The sequence below is a fragment of the Ascaphus truei genome, chromosome 9 (genome assembly GCF_040206685.1).
Source record: "Ascaphus truei isolate aAscTru1 chromosome 9, aAscTru1.hap1, whole genome shotgun sequence".
NCBI classification, from domain to species: domain Eukaryota; kingdom Metazoa; phylum Chordata; class Amphibia; order Anura; family Ascaphidae; genus Ascaphus; species Ascaphus truei.
The window spans coordinates 64,610,364-64,635,912 of NC_134491.1; the positions used below are offsets into that span (position 1 = coordinate 64,610,364).

Sequence of the window (25,549 nt, forward strand, 5' to 3'; positions counted from 1 at the left end):
GCCACCGTTTGCACGTCTCGGGAGGCCCGGCGCTAACGTATTGAACTGTTAAAAGCAGCTGATTGGAAATGCCACCTGTGTTTGTATACAGTCATTTAGCATACGTAATAGCCAGCAGTGTTTCTGTAGGGGAAAGGCGGTGGAGCCCCTAGCAAAGGAAAACGAATCTACAGCAATCTAGCAAAAATAATGTCGCTTTTAATGAAGGAAAGTGGTAGAAAAGGGCATTTCTTCCCCTCTCCCTGGCAGCATCCAGTACCATGCCTAATCACTGCATAATCACTATAATGAGCTTCGTGATGGTCCCGAACGTAGTCCCGTAATACAAATAACCTGGGACTTTTCACAGGCATGCTGTGCTCCTGGCATACGTTCAGTAGAGGAAAGAGACACAATTATAAATATATATAGCAAATAAAAAGATCACTTGTGAGCACATTCACATGTCTTAGGCAGGTCTGCAACCCTGCCTTTCACCATTATCCTCAGCATACAGTGCTTCCACTGCAGCAAGGGATTCTGGGAAATGACATGCAAATGAGCACACAATGTGTCACCTTTTGTCTGAAAAACCATTGTTACGTGGAGCCCATATAAGCTAATGCTCGCTGTTAACACAGCTTTAAAGCACAGCATGGGAATCATCTGATTCCCATGCTGTGCTGTAAAGCTGTGTTAACAGCGAGCATGATCTTTTTATTTGTTGTATGCAATACGGTGGAGGTTTCTTGATACCTTTTTCATTATATATATATATATATATATATAAACAAAACAAACATCACAGCTTGCACTCAATGTACTGGTTCATATAGACAGGTGCTAGTCTCAAATAATAGAAAAACAACATTACCATTCTCTCGTCCGGTAAAGAAAGACTGCACCCGGTTCAGTAATCATGAAAAACTGTATTGGGCATCTGAATAAAAAAGATAAGTCACCCAATCCGACGTTTCGGTCCTGGAATAGGACCTTTCTCAAGGGGGTGCACCCCCTTGAGAAAGGTCCTATTCCAGGACCGAAACGTCGGATTGGGTGACTTATCTTTTTTTATTCAGATGCCCAATACAGTTTTTCATGATTACTGAACCGAGTGCAATCTTTCTTTACCGGACGAGAGAATGGTAATGTTGTTTATTTATATATATATATATATATATATATATATATATATATATATATATATATATATATATATATATATATATATATATATATATATATATATATATATATACTAGCTGATATACCCGGCATTGCCCGGGATGTAAATCCGTAATAGGTAGTATTTCTAAATAGGGTAAGAATAGGTTGAGTATTTGGTGGAAAGGTTGTATAATAATGTTGAAAAGAAACATGGAAGAAAATGTAATCCGATGTTGTTTAAAAATGGTTTATTGTAAAGTTATTGTGAGTTGGCGAGTGGCTGGTGAGTGCGGTGTGGCAGTCCCACTACGGTGGGAAGGGGTGTGAGGTGGTGGGTGAAAGGCAGGGGCGGGAGGGGGGCAGGGGGGTGAAAGGCAGGGGCGGGGGGGTGAAAGGCAGGGGCAGGGGCAGGAGGGGGGAGGAAGGCAGGGGCAGGAGGGGGGAGGAAGGCAGGGGCAGGAGGGGGGAGGAAGGCAGGGGCAAGGGGGGGGAAGGCAGGGGCAAGGGGGGGAAGGCAGGGGAAAGGGGGGGAGGCAGGGGCAAGAGGGGGAGGCAGGGGCAAGGGGGGGGAAGTCAGGGGCAAGGCGGGGAGGCAGGGGCAAGGGGGGCACGGGCAAGGGGGGGCAGGGGCAAGGGGGGGAAGGCAGGGGCAAGGGGGGGAGGGCAGGGGCAAGGGGGAGTGAAAGGCAAGGGGGGGAAGGCAGGTGTGATAGGCAAGGGGGGGAAGGCAGGGTCAAGGGGGGAAGGCAGGGGCAAGGTGAAGGGCAAGGGGGAAGGCAGGGGCGGGGGGAAGGGAGGGGGTGTGTCACTGTGTGTGTGCGTCAGTGTGTGTGTGCGTGCGTTAGTGACGTGATGGGTGGTTGAGTTAGTTAGTTAGTGACTTGGTGGGTAATTTTGTGACTTATTTAGTGGGTGGGTGGATGGATTATTTTGGGACTTTTATTTGGTGGGTGGGTTATTTAGTACTGGGTGGGTGGGTTATTTAGTGACTGGGTGGGTGTGTGGGTTATTTAGTGACTGGGTGAGTGAGTGACCCTCTATTTAGTGACTGGGTGAGTTATTTAGTGACACTTTATTTAGTGACTTTTATTTAGTGACTGGGTGGGTAGGGGGGGGATCCAGAGGGCCAGGCCTCGGGGTGAGGAAGAGGAAGGGGGGGATGTGTGTGTGACCTTTGGCTCGTCACTCCGCCTCAGGCCAATGAGAGGTGTGCGGGGGTGGGCGGGCCATGGGAGCCATCTCATTGGCCTGAGGCGGAGTGACGGGCCAAAGCTCCAATGCGATTTCCCCTAGGGACAGAGGACAGACAGGCATACAGTGGTTTCAGAAATATATAGATATATATATAGCACATAATAGAAAGTAATAGCAGGCACACCAGGACTTCTGCAAAATTGCAAAAAGTTTATTACTAAGACCTTGTTATTAATTGCTATTACTTTCTATTATGCCCCATTTCTTGGCAGCTAAAGCATCTGGGTAGTACACTATTTTTTAGCGGAGTGCCACTATAATCAATGAAGTACGTTCCTGACTGTATGTATATCTTTCTTTATTGATGTAGCGCCATTTATGTACATAGCGCTTCACATCAGCAATATATAAGACATAACAATATAACATATAATGGGAATAAGCACTGGACACATAAAAGTAACATTAGGGAAAAGGAGTCCCTGCCTGAAGAGCTTACAGTCTAAGTATAAATAAATATATATAACTATCTCTATTTCTCACCATGTTTACAAACTTATTTTAAGCAATTATCTAAAAATGCTTTAACAAGGCACCAATCACCCAGGTGTAACCCCTTAAACATCTCACTGTCATAGCTATAATTTGGTCCTAAGAGGGACTGCTCCATTTCTAATATCCAGTCCCATCCAGAAGACGTGTCTGGATGACTCCAGGTCATTACAGGCCGGTTTAGTCAGACCTGGCTTTCCGTCTCCCATCCCAATATATTTTATACAGATATATAGATTATCGGACCTGAACAATGCAAAACCAGGACTGGCGGGTCCTGTCCCTGACAAGTTGGAGTGGGGTCTTCTCTCCCCACGACAAACCCTTCCTGCTATATCCAACTCCACATGCAAAACTCATCCCCCCCCGACTGCTGCATAATTTGCTGTCCAAGAATGCAAGTGTTTCCATGGATACGGGTTCCTCTCCCTGGATTTTGTCGGTGGATTTCAGTCGAGTCACCTGTATGGGGGTCGCCATGTCGGTTAACCCCTCGTATGTATATCTTTATATAACGCCAAAAGTGTACTCAGCACTTCACAAAGAATACAGTACAGGGAATTATAATAATACAATAAGTGCAGCAAAATCAGACAATAGTAAAGGAAATCCCTGCCCCAAAGAGCTTACAATCTAAGTGGTATGATGGGAGATTTACAGAGACAGCAGGTGAGGGAATAAGTGCTGTAGATGGCAATGCTTGGCCACAATGGGTGGTAGGAGTGACTGTGATTGTGGGACAGTAGGTCTTCAAAGTCCAGAGGGAGCACGGGAAGAAGTCAACGGAAATAAAACAAGAAAATATCTAACTGTAGGTGTCTTAGTAATTATGGCAAATGTGCAAAGCCTTGGCTCCTATAGAGTGCTTACTCAGAGTGCTTACTCACAGTGTGCTGAATTATAAAAAGCAGATCCAAAACTGTGGCAACTTGCTTAGTTTTAGTTTTGTTACCCCTCTACTATACCTGTTCCCTGATAACTAACCCTTACCCATAACTGTACCCCAGTTCCAAACACTAACCTATAACTGAACCCACTAATATTAAACATGTCGCTAAATTGGACTGCACCTTTTAATGATGGGGGGGGGGTGGGAACGCTCCCCTATATTCCATTAACCCCTTTACGTCCTGAAGGTTTATAAGACTTCTGTCGTGAGAATATGACGTTTTGCTATATAAAGTCAGGTTTTATTGTGTGTATCAATCCCACCGAAAACCAGCAGGATTTAGGATTGTTCTGGATTAATCCTTCTTAGCTCTGGGCTGCTTAATAACACTGAATGGATCATTTAAAGAAAAGAAAAAATAAGTCGGACTGAACTCTTCACCCAGGACCTTATTCAGCTGCAATGTTTATTGTTATTATTTTGATCTTTTACTTGCATGGCACCAGCACATTCTGTGGCACAGTACAATCTGAAGGACAACAGTAATATATAACAAATATCGGGTAAGACAACCCAAAACATCAGGAAGGATGTCCCTGCCCAATGAGCGTTTACTTACTCATGTTAGAGGAGATTTCAGCCTCATTCGTGTAAAAGGAGCCGATCTCTGCTCCAGCGCAGCATGTTACACAGGTGCCCAGTGACTAAACATAGAGAATTCTAAAGGAGTGGATTGTCAGGAGGTCAGAACAGATACAATACCTGGTACCCATCTGTATTATAATCCAGAGCGATCATCCTGAGTTTGTTTTACGGGGGAGATCAGGACGTTTTACACATTTACACCGGGATCATTCACTAGGCAAAATAATAGAAAAAAGGGGAGATTCCCTAATTGGGTGCTCCAAAAAATCACCTGGTAAGATAATGCAGCATTAATGTTGTTGTACCATAGCATGATTATTAGTCCCTTATTGTGTTAGTAAATGAGCCTGGTTTCTTATCCCCATAAAGCCTTAGTCCATAATGAAGAAACAGCTTCAACACTGAGTTAACCATATGATAACCGTCACTATAGGGAGAGACGTCATCTAACCTGTCCGGTGCTCTGTTGATGCACCGGCGGTCCCTCCTTGGGTGGGCCTCGCGCTCCCAGTGACTCTCGGTGGCTGCCGGTGTATATACTCACACACTGGCTCCAACTCAGGTATGCTGTATTAGTGGGGGAGAAACTCCGTCTGCTCCGTTGTGTGCATCCGTCCCGGCGGTAGGACCCAGGTAAGCGAGTGAGAGGGCTCAGAGCACCGCTGGTAAAATCAGGCTGGAGGCATCGTGCAGTAGAAAAACTTTTATTGCGGCATGACAGCCAGATTAAAAAGACATAGAAATCCTCTAGGCTGGCTGTCATGCCGCAATAAAAGTTTTTCTACTGCACGATGCCTCCAGCCTGATTTTACCAGCGGTGCTCTGAGCCCTCTCACTCGTTTACTAGGCAAAATAAGGTAGTAGAACAAATTGAAGTTTATTCGGGTAAACCCGCGAACACACAATGAAAACACAAAATACGGACAAAATACACACTTACTAGGGGTCTGGGGTGAAATCTAGACTAAAATAGGTGCAGGGTGCCTGGGGTTGCTGGTCCTATGCAGGTTGGGGCAATCGGGCTTCGCATGCCCAGTCCGGTTACATTGATAGCTTTTCTTAGACAAACTCTGCGGGCTTGGCTGAACTCCCCCGGTGGAAGACTTTGTCCTCCAGGTCGAGATTTTGTAGGGGAAGCCTCTGCTGGCTTGCCTGCCCGACTGGCAGGGGCTACTACAGGTGGAGCCACCCACTTCCTATGCTGGGGTCCGGTGGTCACAAACTCATCTGCAAAGGCGGCTGCCTCCTCGCAGTTTGCCGGCTTGTGGTCAATTACCCATTTCCGTTTCCTGTTGCAGCATTTAAAGGCTGTGTGTGTGGCAAGTGTGTGAGACCAGAAAAAGTGTCATATATCATATGCTCAGTATGTGTATGGGTAAACTATTGTTCTGAAAGGATCTGCTGAACATGTAGATGCAGTATTAATTGCTATATCTTACATAGTATTCCGGGATGGTTATAATAGTTTTATTACCAGTATGAATATTGAGAGCAAAGTATAACACTGTCGTGATATATTGAACGTTTAGGATGTGTACATGTAAATATCCAAATGTCACACATTGTATATTTAGAGAATGTTGGTGAAAACATTGGGTTTAGTTAGAGGAGAGTGTAACCCCCGCCTCTGTGGGTTTAGTAGAGTAATACAGGGGGTTAATAGTGAGCAGTAGATGCTAAGCTCCACCCTGTGATGAAACACAGAGGTACTGTGTTACAGAAGGTATAAAAAAGGAAAGCGTTCCAGAAGTTAGGTTCCAGCATGGCAGAAGGAGAGGTGCCTCAGGGAGTAGAGATAGGGTATATATTCCCACAGTTATAGTACAGTATACATCTGGCCCCCCTTTTGTTGGGTTTCCAGTACCCTATCTGTTAGGATCCCATAGTATGGCTATAAGAGAAGAGCACGTCCCAGAGAGGGAATACAGACATGCCACATTGGGCAAAGCAGAGAAGGCCCCAGGATGTCAGGGGATCAGCCCTAGAAGCGTATTTCCCATGTGCAGGATTCATTACCCCTCAGGAAGTGTCAGTTCCACAACAGAGCTGGAGAGTAATATTAATGTACACAGAACAAGCCAGGATCTCAGCAGAGGCCCGCAGTAAAAGGGACAATAAGAATGTTGCTAAAAACATGGTCAGTACAGTAACAAGTGAATGTACATCCCATGAGTCTTAAGAGTGGGCCCCCAGGAAAGACATGTATCAAGAGTGATAGTGGTATGGATGAAATAAGGTACAACTAAACCAATCTGATTGTATATGCAAATTAAGAGTTCCTATGCCTTGGAACATGAATAAAGATTGCTATTGTACCATAAAAGCTTCTGGCGCCCATCTGTATCATCGCCCAGCCGACCAGCACCCGGAGACAAGGTAAATCAAGGCTGTTGTGGACATACACTTTACACTGATGTAAACTCCCTAGGTGCTGGGCAGGGAGGGTTACACTTATTACAAATGTACATAATCCATGTAACATTATATCAACACTGGACTCTAAAAGTGACACAAGTCATAAACAACAAAAAGTTAAATGCTGTAACCTGCCAGTGTAATGCTCTTACCAAGGCAAAAAGGAGCATTACATGCAGAGATCACAGTAGGTTCTATGCTAAGAGCCAGTTAATTGATTAATCAAATTCAAATGGTATATTTATTGGAATGTAACTTTTCGAGCTTTATTGGAAACGAAGTCCTTAATCAGATCGCTATAATCTAAATCTCTGCCAATTTTATGTTCAATTGAAATCAATGCTAATCCAGCTAGGCGTTCTTGTGACATAGAAGAGCATAGATCATTTTCATTATTTTCCACTTTGAAAATGACCTCTCACCAGACACAACTATTACAGGTCCAGTGAGAATAATGTCAAGTACTACACATACATTTGGGTAAAATATCTTGAATGTTAGATTTATGAAAAAATATGAATCCATACTTGTTCCTAAACTGCTCCATTTGTCATGTATTTTAACAATTGTTTCATCCACCATAACATTAAAGAATTCAGTCATCATATATTAATGTTTTTGCCAGTGTATTGTATGATATTCTATCAGTATACTGTATGTACAAATATCCACTACACCAGTCCAGTCATTAGATGCCTTAGGCTTTTCACACACCAACACCCACCAAGCAAGCTCCTTACTCTCCCTTATTTTGTTTTTAACCAAATCCGCAAATTGATTTTGGTGTGGGGATCGGTTTTGGTCTAAACGCAGGCCTGCACAACTCCAGTATGACTGAGCCACTAATTGAGCCAGCTGTGCTGAAGTAGGGATATCCTGAACATCTGGCCTGCTTGCGGCCCTCGAGGACTGGAGTTGTGCAGGCCTGGAAGTAATCCAGGAAAATCCAGGCCGGGGGTTTGGACCAGTTCGGCCATCTCTACTCTCCACAGCAGAGCCGTGCTAATGTCAACTCCCGGGACCCACTGGTTCCTGAGATACATACAGTGGAACGTAGCTCTGGTACATCCTGGTTATTTAAATCCCCTGCGTGACGCAAGCCAAAAGGAAACCGCGGTGGATGACGTTGTGGCTTCCTATTGACCCACATCACAAACTGCCATTTTGTTTCCCCGGTGTGGGACTGTACCGATAGTGCATTCAACGGTATCTTGAAAATCACGGGGTCCCCTCAGCTGTGGAGACCCCTTGCTTCCTAACCATGTTAAAAAAACAAAAAGGGGGTTGGATAGTAAATATAAATGAGTGGGGGAAAGCCACTTGAAGCCTGAATAAAATGACTCACGATACATTGTGTGTGTTTAGTTATTCCTCCTTACTGCCCCATGTAACCACTTCCCACGCTGCTAATAGAAATGTCACTAGAGCAGGGTGATGAACACAATGTGCAACCTGAGAAATTCTCGGCACGACCCTTTCAGTGCCAGCGTTAGATCAATGCAGCAGTTTGCGGAGCTAGTAAGGTGCCTGGTATCCGACCCAAGAGACCATTTGGAAATAATTTGGCACACGAGTTGACTTCCTTAAACAAATGCGACCGTGCAAAAAGCAAATATTTGGCTGGGAATCATTTACAAATGGCATTTCTTAGCGGCCTCTGAATGTTTGACAATCTGGTGTTTTATCTAGTTGACGTCACTCTGTCTTTACCACAGGTTAGTTGAGGGGCGAGTGGGGGCATGCCTATGCAAACTCCCATTAAGAATGTGGTAGAAGTGGATAAAATTAATATGAAGGATATTAAATGTAAGTTTGTAATGTTCTACATTGTCAATAAAAGAGAAAGCGGTTATCTGGTTTGAAAAGTATAAACTCTGCCACAGCAATAGTATTTTTTACTTTCTAGGTGTAAGTGGGCGGGGGTCAAAATACATTTGCAAGGAATTTACAAAGTTACACATTTTTAAAAGGCTCAGCAGTTTTTCATAGGTTGAAAACCATTGTCTTAGAACTTCAAGTGGATGTATGTACGTATATTTATATAGCGCCCACAATGTGCTCAGCCCTTTACAAAAGAGACAAAACAGTACAGGAAATTATACTACAATAAGCACAATATGAAAGGAAATCCCTGCCCTGGAGAGCTTACAATCTAAGTGGTATGTTGGGAGACTTACAGAGATAGTGAGGGAATGAGTGCAGTAGATGGCAGTGCTTGGCCACAATGGTTGGTAGGAGCGACTGTGGGTTTGGGACAGTAGCCACTAGTCTGGGCTATTGAAAGGATTAATTTAGAAGGTAACTTTTAAGGTTTGACGTGCGTATACTTGGCACTTGGCGTATACGGAGTGTGAGAGGATTCCTCAAGTGAGGTGCAGTGAGGGGGAAAGGTTTAAGGTGAGAGAGAACAGAACCGGTGAAAGGGATTTTGAGGAGACAGTTATGGGTATAGTGCAAGAGATGAGCAGGGGCATAACGAGCGATCCACGCTGATATGTAGGAAGCAGCAGATGAGTGGAGAGCCTTAAAAGTAAGGAAGAAAACCTTGTAGGTGATCGGAAATTTGATGGGAAGCCAGGAGAGGCATTTAAGACGAGCAGAGACTGTTTTGGGAGAAAGTGAAATTATTCTAGCAGCAGAATTTTGAGAAAGCTGGGAGGCATGGAGGCCTGTTAGCAGCATGTTAACATAATCCAGATGGGAGAGGATAAGGGCAAGCATTAGCGTTTTAGTAGTACATTGACAGAGGAAAGGGCGGATCTTGTCAATATGACGGTGGTTGAAGTGACAAGTTTTAGCCATACCGTAAATGTGAATGGAGAAGGAAATGAAGGAATCAAATGTCCCTCCGAGGCAACTTGCTTTGGTGACAGGATAAATGGTGGTACTGTCTATTGTGATGGAAAAATTGGATATTAGGCCAGATTTAGGGGGAATATGAGGAGCTCAGTTTTAGACAGATGAAGTTTAAGGTGGCGGAGCACCATCCACGTGAGTATAGTCAGGAGGCAATCCGAGACTTGGAACTGCATTGCAGGTGTAAGGGTAGGTGGATAGATATATCTGCGTATCATCAGCACCAGAGATGATACCAAAGGCCAAAAGAGTTGATGAGGTCACCAAGTGATAGTGTGTGTACACCAACAGATAGATCAACAGAAGATGAAGAATGTTGGCAACAGAGACAGAATATGTGCGATGGGAGAGGTACGATGAGAACCAGGATAGTTTGGACTTTGCTTCATGTAGAACATTGGCTACTTTAGTGAACATAGTCTCTGTTGAGTGAACTGCATGAAAAGCCAGATTGTAAAGGGTTCTTGAGGGCATGGGAATTAAGAAAGTTGGTCATACGGGAGAACATGAGATGCTCTAACAATTTGGAGGCAAAAGGTAGGAGGGATACAGGGCGGTAGGGTCCAGGTTGTTTTAGAGAATTGGTGTGACCTCCGCATGCTTAAAGGATGACGGAAATGATAGAGGACAGGGAGGAATTGAAGATATGTGTGAGAATGGGGACTAAGACAGAAGTAAGTGTTCTGATAAGATGTGAGGGCTACAGAGAGGAGAGAAAATAAGCTTAGAAACTGCCAACTCTATAAAAGGTGAAAAGGAGTCAAGAGTGGAAGAAAGAGGTCTAGGTAAAATCAGAGATGAGGGGGAAGGGACAAAATGAATCTCGTTGCATTTAAAGTGGTTGGCAAAGGCTTGAGGAGAAGTGAAGAAAAATGGTGAGGACGAGGAGGAGGAAGTCGAATACAGAGAAAAGACGGTGTGGATTGGATTTGTGAGTGTTGATGAGTGAGGAGAAGTAGGGTAGTGTTTACAGGTGCCCTCAATGCAAAACATTGTATATCACTGCAATAAAACACCCCCTATCCATCTTACAATCTAAACTAAGGGAAATAAAGTGACTTGCCTAAGGTCACAAGGAGCTGACATGTGGATTCGATCCAGGTTCAAGGGCACTGTTTTTAGACCTACTTTTTCAGACATAAGGATGATTCTTAGCCAACCCATCACTGACCTTCTGTGCTCGTCTTTTGTCAGTCCGTTGGTTCTGGTGGTAGATCCGGCTGAAGTTTGACACGATGACTGGGACCGGCAGCGCAATCACCAGTACGCCGCTCAGCGAGCAGATGGAACCGAAGATTTTCCCGGCGATGGTCTTGGGTACCATGTCACCATAACTAGCAGAGACAAAAGCAATGCTTAATAGCACCGAGGCCTGTGTGACACACACACACGAGGACCGAACTAACAAACAACTTTTCCTTTTATGATTTACAGGCTTAAAAACGGTATCAAAGGTCAAGAAGTAACGCCTTTGCTGCCAGAGGGGCCTGCAACACATTGCAATGCAACTGGATGTTGTAAAACTTTGCGTTGCTGATACAGAAAAGCAGCTAATAACCACAAACATTATCTATCTATATATCTATCTGTTTATGCATGTCCAAGAATCCTACATTAAGAAGGAGCAATCCATGCAATATCCCACACGTGTTTTTTTTTTTTAGATAATACTTAATGCATTCTTTTTATTTCTTTATTATTCAACTCTTAATGCCATTTTTTTTTAATGAGTTTTAATATACTGAGTATCCTTTGATTTCTATAGCAGGTTTTAACACACTTTCCCAGCAGTGCAAGATCTTGCAACACTTTCCTGTTTGTGATAATTTATTGCCAATATTCCCAGCAGTTTGAGCTGCAAACTGTAACAATAGATAATGTTACCTTCGTAATATAAGAATACATTGTAGCTGCTGAGTTACACTGACTGAAGGATTGATTGAAACTGAAAGGCAGCCATTTAGTGAACCCTGGGAAGCAGTATCTTTGCTGACCGATCACAGGAGAACTAATCGATCGGCAGCTTAGGTAATTAGTTTTCAATAAAGATAATCATACATTAAAACAGAAAAATGTGTGTATTTTTGTAAGTGCCGCTTGGATTGCCTCTTTTAACAAACATAAATAACATAAGTAGATACTGTATGTAAACTTGTACCTTATTGATTTCTATTTTTATTGAATTTTCAATTCCGCAAAATGACAAATTCATTCACAAATTTGAAAATAAACGTTGTTGTTTTGTTGGTGTACGCAGGTAATATTCCTTTTTTCATTTCTTTTTGAGAATTTTTTATCTTCATTGAAAATTTAGGGGACTGGAAAAATGATAATAAGGAATGTATGTACCAGAGTCTAAATTATTATCTAGAGCAGGGAGGCGGGGACGACGACGACTACTCCAGTCCTCAAGTCCCACCAACAGGTCAGGTTTTCAGGATATCCCTGCTTGAACACAAGTGGTTCAATCAGTGGCTCAGTCGTTGAGCCACTGATTGAACCACTTGTGTTCAAGCAGGGATATCCTGAAAACCTGACCTGTTGGTGGGACTTGAGGACTGGAGTTATCCACTCCTGTTCTAGAACGTTGCATACAGTATGGCATGTAAACCTGTAGTATGTTCTTGCATACTTTCTAGACAGCTCTATAAACTAATTCTGACTCCTCTCTGCACCTGCCTCTAATGCTGCTGGCAAAACTTTGTCGGAGAGGATTTCAAGGTTACATTAACCCTTCAGCTGCGGAGGGGTTGAGCTGCAAACACTTGCTGACCTCAAACTTTCTCCCAAAAGCGATGGGAAAATCTGTAACTGTCATAAATTTGTGATGATTCAAACGTAAGCCTCTCGCCAAATGTTCTCTCCGCGCTCAACAGCTTTAATTAAAAAAGACAATGCCTCAAGCGGGATAATATTATGTATGTTAATCCTTCTAAGAAGGAGGCAAAATGGATGTCAAAAAGGTTAAATTAGGCTTAGTTTGAAATGTATGAACTGTTAAACCTTTCTATTCTGTATATCAACAAGGATTATTATTATTATTGGTAAATATCAGGGCATAAGCAAAGGGTGCAGGGCTCTCGGAGAGAATAACGAGAGCATGTATTGTGGATCAATAGGGGGAGTTAGAGCGGTTATATGGAGCAATAGGAGAAGTTAATGGTGGGATTGTAGGGAGAGGTTTATATGAGTAACGGAGAGTTGGGGTGAATAATAATAATAAGAGTTAAAGAGGAGATATAGGGAGCGGTTATATGGACCAATAGGGGGAATTCTACGGAGGGGTTATACAGCACAATAAGAGGCATTATAAGGAGCACTTATATGGAGTATTAGAAGAAGCTATAGAGAACGGTTATATGGAGCAATAGGAGTTATAGGAAGTGGTTAAAGGGAGTAAAAGGAGGTTATAGAGAGAGATTATATGGAGCAATAGGAGTTATAGGGTGCAGTTATATGGAGTAATAGGAGCAGTTATAGTGAAGGGTTATATGGTCCAATAGGAGTTATAAGGAGTGGTTATATGGAGCAATAGTAGGCAATATAAGGAGCGGTTACAGATGTAGCCAACGTTATTGCAACGTTGCAATATTCCTGCCCCCTTCTCGCGCACGGCTGATTCAAAACAATGGGCACTTCTTCCACTGGTGGGTTGTGGGTCTCTGTCAGTGAAGGGGTCGGCCCCAGCAGCTGCGGTTTAAAAGAGCATCCGTGCAAATCTTCAGAAGATGTCACAGTCAATTAAGCATCAGTGACGTTGCTGAGCTGCTAGGGGGACCCTGGGGTGACAGTGCAGAGTAAATAATAATTACAGATATGCGCATGTGAACGGTTTTCCCAATCACATTTCCAGCAAGCAAGGGAATCGAGACGGCCAAGAAACGGTCTGAAACAAATAATGGCTAAATGTACAAATCCCACACGCACTCTCACACCTGTACAAAGATACACGAAGTAGTTCAAAACCACTGCACCAGATATATCCAAGGATGAACTCTAATTGCTTTCAATCACATTCCTATACTTTAAATAAATCTGTTTTTTTGCCCTCGTTTGGCAGATGGGAGATTTTAGAAAGAAGGCCTCAAGCGTTGAACATTTCTTTAGGTGCTGCAGAACATTCTCCTCGGATCAGGGGTCTGTTCTGTCTTCTGTGACATGGAGACAAGCGGAAGTGCGTTGAGATTGGTCAGTGGCATGTCTGGAATATCATCGGCTTCCCCGTTTCTCCATCACCTGACGCTGTTCACAGCGAGGGGAGACGGGAAAGGGGGAGGGCTGGTTAGTTGGCAGATGTGTTGGGCTATAACCTGGCAAACAGCTCACATGGACCAAGTCAAAAAGTCAGCAAAGTCAAGTTAATGACTTAAAAAAAAACATCCAACGTTTCGGTGCAACATGAACCTTCATCGGGGATGATGATGCATATGGACCTGATGAAGGTTCATGTTGTGCCGAAACGTTGGATGAATTTGTTAAAGTCATTAACTTGACTTTTTGACTTGATCTCTGTTTGATCATGCCCAGGGAGGGTTTTTTCTGGAGCTTTAATCGCATCCTGCGTTCCCATGCAGCGCAGGACGTGATCTAACAAGTAAACAAACAGAGTATCCCGCTTTCGTTTCCTAAAAATGGCCGCCGCAGTCACGTGATTGCTTTTGAAAGTGGTCATGTGACTGCACTGTGCCTGAGGCTCCATGGCACTCAATTACCCCGACTCCTACGGCACTCAAAGGGTTAAAGCATCATTTTAATTATTGATTTAAAAAAAATGTTTTTATTGGAATCAGCGGGTCCTCTTGGAATGAAACCTCGGTACTTTCAGCTCCGGGGACTCTGGGTTTCCAAGATACTTGCCCTTTTAGTTGCTGGTGTTGCTTCCCGGACCTTTAAACATTTGTCCAATGGAAAGACGCAACATTATTCCCATCTTTGCCCACAATTATTTGGGGGCCATTTTAGTTTCACTAAATGGGAGGCGATTAAACCAACAAGTGTTTCTGGAACTGGGGGGATCCCCGTTGCTGCAATTAGAGCAGTTTAGCTCTGGCGGACCCCTTGTTCCTTTTTCCTAAAAAAAAGAGGGGAGAAAACCCTACAGGTGGGATTCCTGCTTTAAATCGTGTATATCTGTTAGTCCAGGTGTAGCCAACTCCCGTTCTCAAGACCTACCAACAAGTCAGGATATCCCTGCTTCAGCACGGGTGGCTCAATCAGTGGTTCAGTCAGAGCCACTCAGAATGATTGAGCCACTGATTGAGCCACCTGTGCTGAAGCAGGGATGCCCTGGAAACCTGACACGTTGGTAGCTCTTGAGAACTGGTTAGTTTGTGTGAGTTAGTCTGTGTGTGTGTTGATGTGTTAATGTATGTGAAGTTTGTCAGTGAATTTGTGTAGTGGTTAAAGTGCACCAGGGGTCAGCAGCTTGCATTGGCAGAGGGCACCCTGCAATGCGCTGCTGGTCCCACTGGTGGCAATAGGGTTCAAATCCATGCTCACACAATGTGAATCTCCCCGCCAGCGTTACCGTGGGTGTCAAAATATCTGCAAATGAAGCTGAAATGCACCAGAGGCGCTCCCCACAATTATAAGATGCTAACCGCAAATATTTGTGCTCAGGGCATATGACAGCCGACCTCGTGTAATCCTCGGATATGAAAGGCGGCGCGTGCCTCTGCATCATGCCTTCTCCGGCTCAACCACTCGCGCTGTCACAGCTCAACAGGGCCAAGAAACCCAGAGACAGCAAGAGATCCCCTGACACAGAGAAATCTGCCTGTAGTTCCCCACATTTCACAAGCAAATTACAAAGGGGAGATTAAAAAAAGGTACTTGCTTTAACTCCTAGTGCTTATATCAGGATTAAAGAACGGAAGATTAGCCATAAAAGCGAGCGCTTTTAAAAAAAATACTCTTCACAGAGATTCTGTCTTTCCTTGTGTTGATGAAGCTCCCCCTTCTCAAACAGAATGTTGCTTGTATATTTTTGGAGAGTATTAAATGGCTGCCAGTTTTTTTATAGAGGGTGCAGGGAGGTGGGTGGGGGGAGGGGGTTGTGGGGGTAACCTTTTCGCTACCAAAACGGCCTGCAATGCGTGCGCTGCAAGAGCCTCTGCCTGTAATGGTGTTAAAGAAAACTGGAAAATATATCGATATAGATATAAAAAGAAAATGTGTTGAAGCAACATGGAGAAGAAAGGCTGCAACCGCAGTGCCTGGAAGATCATTGGGGCTGTAGATGATGATAATGATTTTATTTATTTAAATAATGTGTAGATATATATATATACACTATAGAAAAACTAAGTGCGCAATCAGAAAATGTATCATTTGATGCTGCCAAAGTGTTAATACTATACACAATAGTAATAGAAATATAGAAGGGAGAGAGAAAACACAGGCGCAAAAATTAATAAGTATGAACTGTTGCAGAGTTACAGGGAAGAAAATATCGCATTAAGACGAATGGATTGCTTCATTGCATAGCCAGTTAACCAACCCCACACTGAGGAGACCCATTAAAGTCGAAACAGCTGTCTGTGAGTGGGTTTTCTGGCTATGCATCTTAACCCTGGCTGTGCTTAAAGCTGTGACCATGCAGCAAGCTTAAGCCTATAGGGAACCATGTTAAAATGGTTTTGAAGCAAAAGGTGACACTGTGTGCCCATTTGCATGTCATTTCCCAGAATCCCTTGCTGCAGTGGAAGTGCTGTGTGCTGGGTGATAATGGTGAAAGGCGGGGTTGCATACCTGCTTAAGACATGCAAATGAGCATACAAGAATATTTGCTATATGCTTTGCTGTGGAGGGGTTTTGTCACTTTTTTTTACTCACCATAACTTAACTAAGTATATATATATATATAAAGACAAAAAAAATCCTATTGCAATATGTATAATATTGTCATTTAATATAACAAAAAAGAGTCCAACAATTTAAAACTCACAAACAACATGAATAGAAGAGTGAGTTATGAGAAATACTCATGCACCAAGCACAGGAACTCTGCTGCTCTGCTCACATGCCTCTCCACTGCACACAATCTGAAGCCCTCTGAGCCACCGTCCAGCAGGAACTCAGGTATCGTGTCACTTCTCTTTGTGTCCTCCGGAAACTATCCGCACATGTAACGGGTGCCAGACCGAGTAAACGAAAGCAGGAGCCGTGGGGAGTAGGCTGTCAGTATCAGCGTCTTTGAGTCCCAAATGCAGAGGTATGGTGTTTGCTTGCTCTCACAGCAATTACCCTACGCGTTTCTTCACACAAGTGATTTCATCAGGGGATCACTTGTGTGAAGAAACGCGTAGGGTAATTGCTACCACCTTTACAAAGGTCCCATTTGTGGACCGAAACGTTGGTTTTGTGTTTATTTTTTCAATACACTTGTTTGTTCAATTCTGGAGTGCTGCCTGCTGATTTCGTTTCAAAACGGTATCGTATTGCTTATTCTTCATTATAGGATCTGCACCCACACCAGTGACTATTATTACGGAGTGCTTTTTGTTCTTTTTCTATGTTATATATATATACACACACACACACACAGATACATATATGTAAATAATACACACATACATGTAAAGCTTATTGTATTTCCTTAGACATGTCCGATTGGGCAGTTTCGGCTGAAATTCCCCATCGAAGTCACTGGCTGATAGAGAATCAACCTCTTATATGTACCTGCACATTCAATGCATTTCATACAGCTGCATATTATGCTGCTAGGAAGAACACATCCTTGCACAAGCCTTGTGCTATCACATTCCTCACAAGGAGCTCAGTGTTCAGTGCTCTGTGTTGAAACCTGCTTTGGAAATGCTTTGATTGTCAAAGCCTCTAATTTAAATAGCCCTGAGTTAGAGCATCTCTAATGTGTTTGAGTGGCCAAAATAGTAAGTGGTTGAATACCACTGTATGTTTGTGCGACCTAGAGTCTGGGCATCTCCCTGTGCCTCAGGAACAAAATTCTATTCAGGGGCCTCGTGTTAAAAATTCTCTGTACAGCGCTCCAGACACTGTCAGTGCTACACGTGAAACACAACTTTAGTGTGATTTTCTCTGTGCATTCTGCACCTCACTCGCTATGAATATATAAAGTATTTTATCTTCTCTCAGGGGAGCAGAGCCTCCTGACCTAATTCTGCTCTGCGATGGCCTCCTTTTCATTTGCAGCGCAAGGTTGGTTTGATCAGTCAGAGAGAGAGAGACCATCTGCCTATAATGCCCACGGGCTATAGGAATTTGGCGAGAACGGAGGCAGACAGCGGCAGGGATCAACAAAGTTGCCAACATTTTCAACTAAAAAAGAAAATGCAAGGAGACGTCCCATTCTCACGCTGACTGACAGGAGTCCGGAGAACAGGGAAGGGATTTGTTGGAGGAGTGGAGGAAACAGGAGTTCATTTATTGGTGCCTGTCTCGGGTTAGGTCAACAGCACCAAACCAAACTTGTGTTAGATTCCTACACACGGTCATATTGGCTTCAACAATGTAGTGTAGCGGTTCTGTGGTGTATGACTCCAAACAAATGCTACATTTATTTAACATAGGAGAAAAGCCATTTAGCTCATATTGTAGTGAGATGTACACAATATTTAAACTTACAAACAAGAAACGTGAATAGGGGCTTGTAAGAGATGTGTGCAGAGGAACATTTAATGGAGACCGATTAGGGTGAAATTAAATCCCGGCTTTATTGCACCTGTTCCTTTAACAAGGCAAAACATACAAACATAAACAAAATAAAGGCCTACTCCACTTTGGAGAATAACTAAACCTTTACTCCAGCTCTTTCTAACTGGGTGGGTAGCTAATCTGGTTACCACCCTAAACAATTCAAAGAAAGATAAAATACCCACCCCACTCCCCGCGATGTGTGTTCCTTATTTGTTATTTGATTTTATTTGTTCTTACCAGAAGGATAACATGTAATGTTATTTGTATACTGTACTGAAACTCAATAAAAGTTAAGTTAAAAAGTTTTTTTTACAGACAGGCCTGTCACAGAAGCAATGATGTCACGGAGGCAATGATGTCACAGGTACAAACATTTCACAAAAGGTCATAATGCCAATGAGTATATAACTTGGCTGTTGGGGCCCTCAAGTCAGAAGTCACCTGCTTCTTTAGTGGTAACATCAAGAAAATTGCCTAAAGTAGCAGGAGGCGAGGCCCACGGCATAGAAGCAGATCAACCACAGGAGCCATAGAAGAAGAAGGATACATGTCAGCAGAATAGGTACCAAACTACTTAATACTATTATCTGTTACCAAAACCATTAAAAAAAAATATATATATAAGCTCTGCCCAGCTTCCTGCTTATGGTACAAATCTGTGCTTTTCTCATTTATCTCCTTAGGACGCAGACGCAAGCGCCATTAACCCTAGTCCGTTCCTGCTGCCACGTTGCTTGGTCTGCTTTGAGACTGCTGCTACGCCGATGGGCATCAGTGGAGACCTGCTAGACAAAGAACTTGGAATGAAACCCAAAAATCAAAAGGAAGAAGCAGAAATGGTGCTTAGGGGCATGCTACGCCCTTGGTGCCATTCCTATGGGGCCTGCCACTGCCTTGGTGCCATTCCTATGGTGCATGCCACACCCTTGGTGCCATTCCTATGGTGCATGCCACACCCTTGGTGCCATTCCTATGGGGAATGCCACACCCTTGGTGCCATTCCTATGGGGCATGCCATGCCATACCAATGAGTATATAACCTGGCTGTTAGTGCCCTCCAGTCAGAAGTCAAGCCGTTTCTGCTTCCAGACAGGTAACATCAAAAAAAGTCCTGCAGCACAGAAGCAGATCAGCTGCAGGAGCCATGGAAGAAGAAGGATACGATACAGTCAGCAGAATAGGTACCAATCTATTTGATACCATTATCTCTTACAAATACCAACATAATGCACCCCCTGTAAACTTGGCAATAAATAGTAGCTATTTTGCCAGCCTTTTGGCCCAAAAGATAATTTTTCCAAAGCCTTGTTGATTTGTTAAAAGACTCCTCTTTAGCTCTTACTAATTTTCAGTGAGTTTAACTTATTGAAAGCCAGCTTCACTCATCGGTGCTCTCAGACATCAATGGAGTCTCAATCATTGAAGGCAACACTTCCACTGAAATGTGATTTTTGTGTTCAGAACCCCCCAATATTACTTGCTTGTGATGATTATAACCAAAGAGAAAATAAGCTCTGCTCAGCTCTTACCTATACTAAATCTGTGCTTTTCGCATTTATCTCCGTAGGATCTAGACGCAAGCGCCATTAATACAGTGTTGGAATGGACCTTAACAGCCCGTTCCTGCTGCCACAGTGCTTGGTGTGCTTTGACACTGCTGCTACGCTGATGGGCATCAGTGGAAACCTGCTAGACAAAGAACTTGGAAAGAAACCCAAAAATCAAAAGGTAGAGGAGGCAGGAGGCATTGTTCCTGAACTTCAGATGAAACCCAAAAAGCAAGATGAGAAAAGCAACCCCATCTGAAAGTCAGGGTTTCCATTTGGTATTCAGACAAGGCTGGCTTGGGGGGCCAGGTGGCTAGTATGTGTTGTCTGTGTGTACACAGGAGGGCCCTGGCCCATTTTTGCCATTCTGCGCATGCGCGACCTATGGTATGTGCGCGCAAACTACAGTATGCGCATGCGCGCTGGGCGCACCCGCCAATTCTGCGTATGCGCAATTGAGGATCCAAGATGGTGGCCCCCTTCTCAGTGCCGCCGTATCGCCGAAAAGCGGGGCCCTGCTGTATATACATATACATGCATATACATATATATATATATATATATATATATATATATATATATATATCACACACACACCCCACATACAGACACCCCACACACACCCCACACACACACACCACATACATACCACACACACACACACACACACCACATGCATACCACACACACACGCCACATATACAGACACCCCCACACACACACACAGAACACACACCACGCACATCACACACCACATACAGACGCCATGCACCACACGCACATCCTGCTCTCTTGCCCCCTCTACCCCCCTTTTTCAATTGCGTTCCTGCTCTCAGGCCCTCTCTTGTGCCTGCTATTTCTTGCTCCCTCTTACCCTCTCTTATGCCCTCTCTCGCCTGCACTCTCTTGTCCCATCTCGTCCATCCTCTCTCTCCCCCCTCTTACTTCCCCTCTCTCTCTTTCACACCCCCACTCTATTGTCCTCTTACCCTCTCTCATGCCTTCTCACCCTCTCTCTCTCTATCTCTCACCCGCTCACTCTTGCCCCCTCTCTCTCTTGTGATCTATATATCTATATGTATATATATCTATATATATATATTGATATATATGTGTATATACACACAACCCACCACATATACTTGACCCCTTGCCCCGCAAGCCAGCCCTGCCTGAATGTCTAATGAAGACCCTGCCTTCCAGGGGGAGGAGGTGGAGGGCTTTCTAATCTTATCACCTCAACCTCAAATTACAGTAAACTGAACATAAACGATTCTTGTTTGGAAATACAGATTCTTTGTATGTAGTTTACAATTCATTATTTATTCTAACAGTGGCATAGCTAGACATGTGCGGGCCCCCTCCCAACAGAAACCGTCACTGCTTCTGCTCTTGGATATTAATCTTGGCTGATGGTCACCGCCCTGACCATCACTGCATGTAATTGGCTAACTTAAAAGTGCATAGTCGGCCAGTTGAATCTCTTAGGGGCCTCTGAATGGGGGAGTGTTTATCAATCAAGTCTCTCTTTACCCTTATCCCACCCTGTCCTTATCATAAAACCAATAAAGATAAGGGGAGGAGGGACTATGACTGTATAAGCACTAGCTGAAAACATCAACACTACACAAAAAGACTAGCCAGTGGAAATCAAACCCTTCCCAAATCTAACTTATTTACGGCATCAATCAACTAAATAACACTTGGGAAGCAAAGGTATTATGTCCAAACGCTGAGTGTATGTGAAGTGTTAGGCTAAGGCCCTGCTGTCCGCGCCAGCGCGCCCGCCTTGAGTTCTGGTGGTGCGCGCACGGCACTTCACTGCAATCTGCAGTCTTTAGGGAGCCGTTTTTAGGCGTGGGGGGCATGGTGAAAATGGGTCGGGTGGGCGGGGCCATGACGGGGGCATGATGGGAGGGGGGGGCGGCCATGATGTACATTTTCTGATCTGTGTGTGTGTCCGTGTGTCCGTGTGTCCGTGTCTGTATGTGTGTCTAGCATTGAGGAAGGATCCACCCCCCTGCAGGCAATCTCCCCTCCTCATTGGCTCCCTGCCACAGCACGTGACGCGTCTCTGCTCGGGATCACAATCCTATTGTAGCTCCTGCTGGCTGAAGCGTCACAGTGCGAAGTGAGCCTGGCAGCGAGGAGGGACTGGGGTCGACTAGGGAGGAAGTAAGGAGCTGGTGAGTGGCGCTCACGCGGTCACCCGTGCCGCCGGATGCAGCGGGACCCAAGCCTTAGTCTGTATCTGTGTATATTCAGTTTTAAGGAGAAGGGTAGCGTCCTGCATCTTGCCACACAAACAGGTACTTTAACCCCTGCGTGTTTCTCACCTCCCTTGGATTATTTGATCACGCGTTCATGTAAATGAGGTTACTTCTAATGACGAGGGAATGGAGTTGGCGTCTCCCTTTGAAGTGTTTTATTCTGCATTATCTTCCTTGCCTGGCTAACAAGAGCAGCAGCCAGCGGTGAGCCCTGCAGATCCCACTGATGAATAGCGGCCTAATATTTCAAATGGCAAATCTAGCTCTGCACCTGGATAATGCTTTGATTACTGAATTAATTTTTTCCCTACGCCGTTTCTGGAAACTAATTGGCATGTAAAGAATCTTTGAAATTTGCCACACTGCAGAATCGGAGTCGTGTAGCTCACAGTCTTTATCTACATTAGAGATTCGCCTATATAAGCATCTGGCCCTTTTATGCAGCTCACACAGGTCTACAATGGTTTTGGGTTAGAAGTGCAAATCACGAGATACTTCGCCAAGCTAAATGTAACCTTCCTTACCCGGCTCTAAAGGAGGTCACATCAGGTTAGTAAGGCCGTGATTATACAAAAAAACGCGCGCGGCGTCGGCCGGGGCGATCCGCGCAGCGCCAAAACAAACAGTATGCTTCCCAGCAAAGCTACTGCAATGCGGGCGACAGTTGAAGCGTTTTTGAAATTTGTTTTCTGGTTGCGATGGCTGTGTCACGTGACGCAGCCGTCCAATCAAAAAACAGATTTCAGCCTTGTCTCCCCTGCGGTCGCGTGCGGAGAAGAATGTGCTTGTGCACGTCGCAAATGTGACATCACAGATGCGCGCGCACGCATTGTAGTGTGCTGGTATAATCGAGCCCCTAGGTACAATGGCAGTGCTCAGAATCTCCGGCCTTTACACAGTGCTGGGCAGGTGCAGGCTGGGTGTGGATGAAAGTATGTAGAAAAAGATGGGCGCCAAGACCTTTATAAAACAAAAAGTGCTTTATTTACAGCTGTCTAAAACACTTCCCATGTATTGACATACGGTGCACCTTGACAAAACTCATGGCAAATAATAACTCTCAGGACTTCATCCCCTGGGGAGGTGCGTGACTTGATTGCCCATTGAAAAAGATAGAGTGGGGACAGCTTGCAGAGAGGTTAGGATGCAATGAGAGGCTGCTGGACGGGCAGGTTCAATGTGAGCACCGTCTGCAGTAGTGGAAACCCTATGAGGACAGTGGCGGTCAGGCTGTGGTAGGGGCAACCCTATGAGAACAGGATGATTTGCATCTCTCTCCCACAAACTGAAGTTCCCGTTCCTTTAACAGGCGCTGGCTTAGAAAGGACACATTACTAACTGGAACACAATGAAGGATGATGGGACACATTGTGACAAAAAGGAGCCAAGGGACACCAGTAAATTAAAGGTTAAGCAAAGTCCCTGGCCCTTGTCCGTCCAACATCTCCTACCCTGTAGCCCCTTGCATCATAGGCAACACTGTACCCTTTTATTTATGTGTGTAAAACTGTATTAAAAGTATAAAAATGTGCTTAGTGTAACAGTAAAGCAGAGCCAGCGTCTCTGGAAATGCAGGACTGAAAAACCTTCTGTGTAGTCCACATGTCAAGAGAAATACTGGGACTGGAGAGGAGGGCTGTGTTCTCAGGCCTGGGGAACTGTGACTCTGAGGACAGGGCCATTGTTCAGCTCAGGCTCTGAGTCATCCAACTCCACAGGTGGTATCCGGCTGAAACGGGAACCTGAGTTCTGGGTGTAAGTCCCAACTGACTCAGGTCCCAGTGGCTAGTTAGTTTGAATTTCCCACAGCTCTGATTGGCCTATGTAGCTCGCTCTGAGATTGACCCGCCTGTAGCCTCCGTGCTCTGATATTTTGCCACCCCCTCTATAGTTTCAGATGGAGGCCGCGGTCTATGTAAAGAGCTGCTGATCTCACGTCCAGAGCTCATTCTGATCCTGGCGTGGAGGTGAACTAAGTGGTGTGCTGTGAGGCTGTGCCAGAGGCAACTGACAACAAGGCTGGGAGCCTATTTGAGCAGAGATTTTGAAAGGGCTCTGCCGTGAATTGCACCAGAGAGGTCTGAACAGTCTCTATCTCAACAGGAGAGGGAGCAAAACCAGAGTAAGCCTTGGAAGTGGCACCTAGCACCTAGGTAACATGGATTCCCCCCGTATTCCCTGTTTTGGTGAGTGTTAGGTCTCTTTGTGATTTTGTGCTGTGCTTGCTTGCTCCGACTGCAATAAATACTCACTGCTTTGTCCTGTCTGGTGCCTTGATCCCTATGTTAAGTTCTGGTCTCCTGCGACAATCTTAATACATATTTCTAAACACACATACCTATGTACAGGACTCACAGTGAGGACCCAGTCAGAACTCTAAAGAACCTGCTTCTAGAACATAAGGGGTGGTTATATATACCATTACATTGACATCATACATCTCATGGTGGAGAGGGGAGTAACCTGAGTGAGCCCACATAGATAACACCTTAAGGCAGTGGTGCGCAAAGTGGGGGGCGCAAGATTTTCTGAGGGGCGCGGGTGTTATAGAGCCCCCGAGCTTCCCCGAAGGCGCCGTGGATTGCACGATGCCTCCTCTGTAACTGTACTTACCTGGCCTTCCAATGATGGGCCTACATAGCAACCGGCGTCAAATGACCCAGCGGGGTCATGTGACGTCACGTTGCCATGACCCTGCTGCGTCATTTTACGCCGGTGCTGTGCAGAGAGGTGGGGGGGGGGGCTGCGAACCGGGACAGGAGACAGGGGGCACCTGTTGGGTAAGTTTGCACATCCCTGCCCTAAGGCATTCAACACTTTTCAGAAACTAATAGTCCTCCAAGGGGCTACATAAATCCAAAATCAGTCTTAATCGCTACAGGAATTTGCAAAATGTAAATAATTGGGAAGGGCAGGGCAGCAGACCTGTGTGACACATGGGAATGTGCTCACAAGTGGTATTTTTATTTGCTGTATGGTGGAGGGTTTTTGTCACTTTTGAACTCACCATAACTTATTTTGTCAGTTTTTTTGTCAGCTTCACATTGTAAAGCCAGAAACCAACCTCACTATCATTGATGAGACCCAGAAGTTTTGAACAGCTGTCTGTGAGTGGGTTTACTGGCTATGCGCTCCTTTAACCCAGGCTGCGCTGAAATGCTGTGTAACACGGCAGGCATAAGTTTATAGGGGACCATGTAAAGATGGACAAGAAGCAAAGAGTGACACACTGTGTGTTCCTGAGCATTTCATTACCCAGAATCCCTGGCTGCAGTGGAAGCATTGTATGCTAAGAGATAATGGGGAAGGGCAGGGCTGCCGGCCTGTCTGAGGTGAATGTGCTCACAAGTGATATTTTT

The 25,549-nt window shown here is 44.6% G+C and overlaps 1 protein-coding gene across 3 annotated transcripts in view; it reads right to left on the reverse strand.

Annotated features, from left to right (window-relative positions):
* The window catches only part of KCND3 (potassium voltage-gated channel subfamily D member 3), a 271,395-nt gene that overhangs the window by 25,204 nt on the left and 220,642 nt on the right, over positions 1–25,549 (reverse strand). For all 3 annotated transcript variants that reach the window (XM_075615266.1, XM_075615264.1, XM_075615265.1), the window contains exon 4: positions 10,869–11,031. In XM_075615266.1, the coding sequence (XP_075471381.1) occupies positions 10,869–11,031 (163 nt within the window). The remainder of the gene's footprint in view (positions 1–10,868; positions 11,032–25,549) is intronic.